General features: G+C 47.1%; 1 protein-coding gene across 2 annotated transcripts; it reads right to left on the bottom strand.

Moving 5' to 3' along the window:
* Nucleotides 1–1,994: 1,994 nt before the first annotated feature.
* On the bottom strand, nt 1,995–5,874 carry LOC123065738 (uncharacterized). Of its 2 annotated transcripts, XM_044488963.1 has the most exons (3): nt 5,669–5,801; nt 5,350–5,608; nt 1,995–2,112 (listed from the first exon to the last, which is right to left on the bottom strand). In XM_044488963.1, the coding sequence occupies exons 1-3, from the start codon at nt 5,711–5,713 to the stop codon at nt 2,018–2,020; spliced, it is 399 nt and encodes a 132-aa protein (XP_044344898.1). In that variant the 5' UTR covers nt 5,714–5,801; the 3' UTR covers nt 1,995–2,017. The 2 variants fall into 2 exon arrangements, 1 of the variants encoding a protein (XP_044344898.1); XR_006431121.1 differs by lacking the exon at nt 1,995–2,112 and adding an exon at nt 3,703–3,774 and having other exon boundaries at nt 5,350–5,874.
* Between the last annotated feature and the right edge of the window lie 2,068 nt (nt 5,875–7,942).

Genomic DNA, 7,942 nt, shown 5'->3' with positions numbered 1-7,942 from the left:
TAGGAATGACCTGAAGATTTATTAAACTTGTAAGCAACGAAAATTACTTAGAGTTATTGAATCGGAGTGCGAAATTGATTCGCTTATCGGTGTTCTCGGTTGACAAACAACCCAGAACCCATGATGTGACAAAGACAGGGTAAGGTAGTACTCCATCAAAAGTTCATAAGATGTAGTGCAATGGCATGATATCCTCGAGATACCAGGGGTAATACTCGAAGGTAGATCATAATAGAGGTTGGGCAGGTGTATTGACCTGTAGAAGACAAGTGATTTAACTTTTCCAAGAAATGGGACCAAAGAAGAACAATCATGGTCGGATCCACGGTTGCGAAGGATCAATTCACTAATACCAGATGATATTATATCAAGGAAAAAGTTATTATTACAAGAAGCTTCCAAGATAAGTTCTACATCAGGTCCATGGGCATGAACACAAAGTTCAAGGTCGACTCCCACTTCTTCAATGCATAACCTTCCATTCACCTCTCGCTTTCAAAGAAGTTGTAGTGTTGAAAATTTAATTGTCATAACACTAGAAGAGTATGACTCGTGAAAACTTTCGAGTCCATAAGGTTTAGGGAAGGCATAGGTTCAACCCATCAGGGCATCTTAGGAACATATACCACAAGCTTCAGGAGTAATTAACACAAGCTCAAAAGTAAAGCATGGTTGACAAAAGGAAATGATACAATTTACCGAAGGCAATATGTATCAGGGGAGGAGCGCATGAGATTTTGAATATGAAGGACATTGCCGGATAATAATCCATCAAAGGATTCAGGGATCCGCAATTGATCTGATGTGAGTATCAGTACTCAAACAAAAGAAGGAAAGAATGCAAAGGCATTAGATTATAGAAACAGCTGAATAATTCAACGTTCAAGTTGAAGGGAACTAGGTGGACAATCAATTACAACATGATTGGCCGAGATCCAACTCATGTCCAGAATGACGTATGAGCAGGAAGGTCAAATTTCAGGGTTCGACTGATGATTGCGAGCAATCGCAACATAATGAATCAATAGGCTGAAGATGACAATGACAAAGGATGCTAATGAATATTGCCGGACATATGGATTCAACCATAATGCAGGCAGACAAGACTTTCGGGAGCACTAGGCTGCAGAGGATCTTCGGGAGATCGAATTGCATTCGAAGAATTTTGTGAGACATAAGATCAACTGGGGATGAACGAATCCCCGATAAGTGTGAGGAATTATTCGTAGGGTTATTCAGGCGGAAAAGAGCTTAAGGCAGTTGGAAAAGGGATTCTCGAAAGTCAGAGAATACTTTCGGGTATCTTGTAATAACAAGAACAACTAGGGATGGAAGTATGAACGACAAGGGTACGCAGTTATCCATAAGGATTCAACGGTGTTAAGGGATTGCAAAAGAAATGAACACAAGTTCTTGGGAGTAGATCGGAGAGTATCTTCGAAGTCTTCTGGTGAAGCAGACAACCATCCGGAATGAAGGGGCTCTTCGGGGAAAGTCATTACGAGAACCTAATGTAGTTAGTAAATTCATTTAACCCGAATAGAAGAGAGAACAGAGTCCCAGAGTATAGACGAGGAGTAAAAGATCCAAATACCACCCAATGGAGACGTGGGCCCGTAAGCCACACAGCCATGTTAGTAAAAGTTTAGCAATGACTAGACTCGACTTCGCCCAAGGAGTTGGAAGGGGCTACCTATAGGCAGTTGACTCTGATACCAACTTGTGATGCCCTCGATTCAATCGTACACTAATCATACACGCAAATGTGTACGATCAAGATCAAGGACTCACCGGAAGATATCACAACACACCTATAGACACAAATTAAAATAATACAAGTTTTATATTACAAGCCAGGGGCCTCGAGGGCTCTAATACATAAGCTCGAATACACAAGAGTCAGCGGAAGCAACATTATCTAAGTACAGAGATGAGTTAAACAAGTTTGCCTTAAGAAGGCTAGCACAAAAGCAACATTGATCGAAAAGTCAAGGCCTCCTGCCTGGGATCCTCCTAACTACTCTTGGTCGTCGGCGGTCTCCACGTAGTAGTAGGCACCCTCGGGGTAGTAGTAGTCGTCGGTGGGGTCGTCTGGATCCTGGGCTCCACCATCTAGTTGCATCAACCAGAAAGAAGAAAGAAGGGGGAAAAGGGGTAGCAAAGCAACCATGAGTACTCATCCAAAGTACTCGCAAGCAAGGATCTACTCTACTTATGCAACATTTATCAAGGGAAGGTTGTATATGTGGACCGGGCTGCAGAAATGCCAGAATAGAGAGAAGGACTAGCCCTATCCAAGACTAGCATCTTCTGGAAACCACCATCTTGCAGCAAACAGGAGGGAGTAGAGTAGCATAAAGTAAAGTAGTAGTAGTGTTATCAACCTCGGTCAGAGATCCTTTCTCGACTCCCTGCAAGAAAGCAATCCCAGAGCCATACTATCCATTTCTCATATCCATGTCTCATCTCAAGTATCCAGTTCTAGTTGTATCGATCGGGATACAACTCCAAGTGTGCGTTACCGTAGGATAGGCTATCGATAGATGTTTTCTTCCCTGCAGGGGTGCACCAACTTACCCACCACGCTCGATTAACTCCGGTCGGACACACTTTCCTAGGGCATGCCCGGCCTCGGCCAAACAATACGCCGCAACCCGACCTAGGCTTAATAGAGAGGTCAACACGCCGAACTAAACCTATGGCCCCAAGGGTCAAGGGCCATCTCCCCACGGAACTCCTGCACGTTGCGTACGCGGCCGGTGAGCATACCTATCTACCTCCTTCAGAAAGGCAGGTGCTTACGCAGTCCAACCCGGCGCGCGCCGCTCAGTCGCTGATGTCTATTAAGCTTCGACTGATGCATACGACACGGAACGCCCATACTATGCCCACGTGATGGTTAGTGCTATCAGGCCAGAGGCCCCTCGGATCAAATATACAAATCGTAGTGGATTAGGAACACGCGGTAACAAGCAGAGACTCACGAAAGATGTGACCCCGTTGCCCCGTCTCGAGGACTTGCGGCAAGGGCTAGGAATGTCCGGCCACGCCTCGTAATTATCTCGCGGGCACCCTCCAGGTCAACCCGTCTCCACATCACTCGCGGGTACCCCTCAGGGTCGACCCGCCTTTCCAAGTAGCAGTGGTAAAGTCCAAGTATCCGTGTGTCCAAACATCAAGGGGAAAACCCGAGGAATCACCCCCGGTGAATTCCACTCGAGGAAATCATCAATGTGAACGTAAGAGGAATCACCCCCGAGGTTCACACTTGAGGGGTTGCACGACAGAGTCGTATTGGAAGTGGTTAAGGCGGAATCACCCTTGATGACCACGACCGAATAGCTACACTACAGGGTTAACATCGGAAGTGGTGTAGATGTCTCACCCTCGGCACTCGATAGTAACCCAGTAGTGTCGAGCAACGAAGGGGAAAGTGATGTGTGGTGCCGGGGCCTGGTCTTCGATCTCGTTGATCGGGTCTTCGATGATGAAGCAGGGGCAACAAGGACAAGGTGAGGGTCACTAATGGATCACTAACCAACCTATACTAAGCAGTTTAGGATAAGCAGGTAGGTAACAATAAGTAGGTTACAAAAGCAGGCTATGCATCATAATAGGAGCAAACAATAACAGTAGCAAAATCTAATGCAAGCATGAGAAAATGGAATGGGCGATATCGGGATGATCAAAGGGGGGGCTTGCCTGGAAGCTCTGCTGAAAAAGAAGTGTCATCGTCAGCGTAGTCGATCACAGGGGCAGCATCATTCTCGGGGTCTACCGGAGGGAAGAGGGGGAAGAAACAGTAAATATAAAGCAAACATAAAGCATGACATGATGAAAGCATCACTAGAGGTGTTCTAACGCAGTGTTACTCGATACCGGCGAAGGGGGATAACATCTGGGAAAGTTTTCCCGAAGTCTGACATTTTCGGTCACACGAAACGAAGGGGAAAGGTTGCATGTTTGCTATGCTAGGGACGTGTGGCGGACGAACGGACCGCGTATTCGGATTCGTCTCGTCATTCTGAGCAATTTCATGTATAAAACTTCTTAATCCGAGTTACGGTTTATTTTCTATTAATTTTCAAAGTTTATACAATTTTCTGAAATTTCAGCATTTATTTAAACCGAATTGACCAAGTCAACTTGACTGGTGAAATGGGCAGGGCGTGGCCCACATGTCACAGGAAGCAACTAAACTATTCTAGTTAAATAGATTAAGTAGCCTGAGGGTCCACTTGTCATTGACTTAGACATTTTTATGTTTGTTTTATTTTCTTAATCTAACAATGGGTCCTGCATGTCATTGGCATATATTAGACTAATTAACCTAACCACTAATTGCTACTTGTTCCTAGTTAACCAATGCTGCTCTTCTCACGTACACACACATCACGCACACACTAAACACACACAGGTGCTCAGCCATGGCCGGCTGTAGTAGCGACGGCAACAGAAGTGGCAGGAGCTAAGCAGTAGCAGCAGCAAGCAAGCAAGCAACACAGCAGCAACAGCAACGAAGAGGCTGGGCCAACAATTACTTCTGTGCTCTCTGCTTTAGAAATCTGGAGACCCCAACGCACTTACTGGTTGAGTGCCCATGGACTCGGTGTATTTGGGATCAGATTGCTATTCAGGTAGGCATGCAACATCTACAGCCGGCAAACTGGCCGGCGTTTGGCAACCTGAAGGAATGGATGTCCATTTGCTCGCACAATGCACCAAAGGAAAAGAAAAAAGGCACTATTTCGATGATCCATCTGGTCGCCTGGGATATATGGGAAGAGCGTAATAGACGTGTTTTTCAGCAGCGAGAAATGACGACCGCCCAACTTATTAGGATAGTTAGAGAGGAGATTAATTTGTGGAATTTGGCAGGTGCCAAAATCCCATTTGATCCGGGCTGATTGTTTTTCTCTTCTTCCTTTCTAGCGCCAGGCCTTTTCTGGTGCTTTCCCTCTTGGGTTTTTGCTTGTATTCTTCCCTTGCTAATCAACGAATTTGGTAGATCTCCTACCAACATTCAAAAAGCAACATAGCAGCGGCGGCATAGCAGCGGCATAGCAGCGGCAAGGCAGCAGAACAGCAACGTGGCAAGAGCAGCCGTGAGCAGTAGCAGCAATAGCAAGCAGTGTGGTAGCACACAGAGGCAGCAGCAAGCAGCATAAGGCAACAGCGGCCGAGCAGGGCGCGGCCCAGGCGGGCGCAGCCTGGAGCGGTCAGGGCACGAGGCAGGGGAGCCCGGGGCGCGGGTTCGCTGCGGTGAGCATGAGCTCGGGCGGAGGCGGCGCACAACGTCTATGGCGATGGAATCAAAGGGGAAACAGGGGGAATCGATGTGGTGCTCACCGGGGAGCACAAGGGTGGCTCGGCGATGGCTTTGGAGCAGCAGAGGCGGCGGATCGACGACGGAGGCGGTGGTGCCCGAGGAATAAGAAGGCGTCGATCCCGTCGATGCAGGGGCTCCCGGTTCAAATTGGTGGATGTAGTCGAAGGAGTGTACGTCGACAAAGCTCGCGGACGAGGTGGCTGGGCGCGGGGAGCTCGGTAGGCACGTGGACGTCGGAGACCATGGCGCCGAGGGCTCGAGCGTCTGCGAGGGTAAGAGCTACGGCACGAGGGGGAGGGAGGAGAGGTTAGGGTTCGACCAAGGGGGGGGGGGGGGTACTTGTAGGTCACCGGGGAGGTGGTGGATGGCTTCCACCATGGCCATGGCGCCAAGGATGGCTGCCACGCCCTGCCTCCTGTACTGTAGCGAGAGGAAGGGGGTAAGTGGGGGTGTGGGCTGGGCCAAAAGTACTATGGTCATCCATTTTCTATTTCCCCTTTTTTTAATTCAGTTAGCCACTGTTTGTATTCATTTGAGTGATAAAAATGAATTTAGTCAGCTTGAAATTTGGCACACAATTTTAGAACAGCATTGTGGTGTCGCATAAAAAGCTTTAGAGCCAACGGAATTGTTCAAGCATTTTTTGGAAATTGAATAAACCAATTAATATGTCATTGGGCCACTTTATATTTTCCTAGGGATTAAATGGAGAGCCAAATGATGTTGGTTGCCACATGATAATTAGCTAGTGGATATTTGCAACAAAACGAACATTTTTTTTAACATTCGAAAACTTTATTTGATTGATTTAATTTTTAAATTTTGAATTTGAACCGGTTTCGAACCAATACGAGTTTAACAATAGTAATCGTGGTGATGTGGCATCATGAGCAGAGGATTACTGTAGCTTGATTATCCGGGCGTCACATCATGTAAGGTTGGTCTGGACCGCTTCATCCAACAATACCGCTAAATCAAAATAAGACATTGGTGGTAAGCAGTATGACGATCACCACCCACAACTCTTTGTGTTCTACTCGTGCATATCATCTACGCATAGACCTGGCTCGTGATGCCACTGTTGGGTAACGTAGCATGCAATTTCAAAAAAATTCCTACGCTCACGCAAGATCTATCTAGGAGATGTATAGCAACGAGGGGGAGAGTGTGTCTACGTACCCTCGTAGACTGTAAGCGGAAGCATATCACAACGTGGTTGATGTAGTCGAACTTTCTTCGTGATCCACCGATCGAGTACCGAACATACAACACCTCCGAGTTCTGCACACGTTCAGCTCGGTGACGTCTCTCGCCTTCTTGATCTAGCAAGATGTCTAGGTATTAGATGAGTTCCGTCAGCATGACTGCATGGTGATGGTGACGATGAAGTGACTTTGTAGGGCTTCACGAAAGCACTGCAAAATTATGATCGGAGGCGTAAACTATGGAGGGGGGGCGCCGCACACGGCTAAGATAATGTCTAGTGTGTGCTAGGCGCCCCCTCCTCATATATATAGGTGGGAGGGAGAGGGGAGAGGCCAAGGGGCGCCCCAAGCAGGTCCGAATCCTAATTGGCTCCTGCCCTTCGCCGCCCCCCCCCCCCGCCATGTTTATCGGAGGGGGAAGGAAAGAGGGGGAAGGGGGAAGGAAGGGGGAATCCTATTCCCTTTCTTTCCTTTCCTTCTTCCCCTTTCCTTCTCCACCTTGGCCGACCCATATGGGGGGCGCACCAGCCCCTTGTGGCTGGTGTGTTTACCTTCTTGGCCCATAAGGCCCATATCTTTTGTCGGGGGTGCCCGGAACCCCTTCCGGTGATCCGATATGTACCCGGTACCCTCCAGAACACTTCTGGTGTCCGAATACCATCGTCATATATATAAATATTTACCTCTCGATCATTTTGAGACTCCTCGTCATGTTCGTTATCTCATCCGGGACTCCGAACAACATTCGGTCACCAAATCACATAACTCATATAATACTATATCGTCACCGAACGTTAAGCATGCGGACCCTACATGTTCGAGAACTATGTAGACATGACCGAGACACCTCTCTGATCAATAACCAATAGCATAACCTGGATGCCCATATTGGCTCCTACATATTCTACGAAGATCTTTATCGGTCGAACTGTTATGACAGCATACGTAATTCCCTTTGTCCATCGATATGTTACTTGCCTGAGATTCGATCGTCGGTATCTTCATACCTAGTTCAATCTCGTTACCGACAAGTCTTTACTCGGTCCATAATACATCACCTCATGACTAACTCCTTAGTCGTTTGCCTGCAAGCTTGTGATGTGTATTGTCTAGAGGGCCCAGAGATACCTCTTTGATACTCGGAGTGAAAAATCCTAATCTTGATCTATGCCAACTGAACAAACACCTTCAGAGATACCTGTAGAGCATCTTTATAATCACCCAGTTACATTGTGATGTTTGATAGCACACAAGGTATTCCTCCAGTATTAGTTGCATAATCTCATAGTCGAAGGAATATGTATTTGACATCAAGAAAGTGGTAGCAATAAACTAAACGATCAATATGCTAGGCTAACGGACGGGTCTTGTCCATCACATCATTCTCCTAATGATGTGATCCTGTTCA

Source organism: Triticum aestivum, chromosome 3B (genome assembly GCF_018294505.1).
Source record: "Triticum aestivum cultivar Chinese Spring chromosome 3B, IWGSC CS RefSeq v2.1, whole genome shotgun sequence".
Lineage (NCBI taxonomy): Eukaryota > Viridiplantae > Streptophyta > Magnoliopsida > Poales > Poaceae > Triticum > Triticum aestivum.
This window is presented reverse-complemented; position numbering and strand designations above follow the sequence as displayed.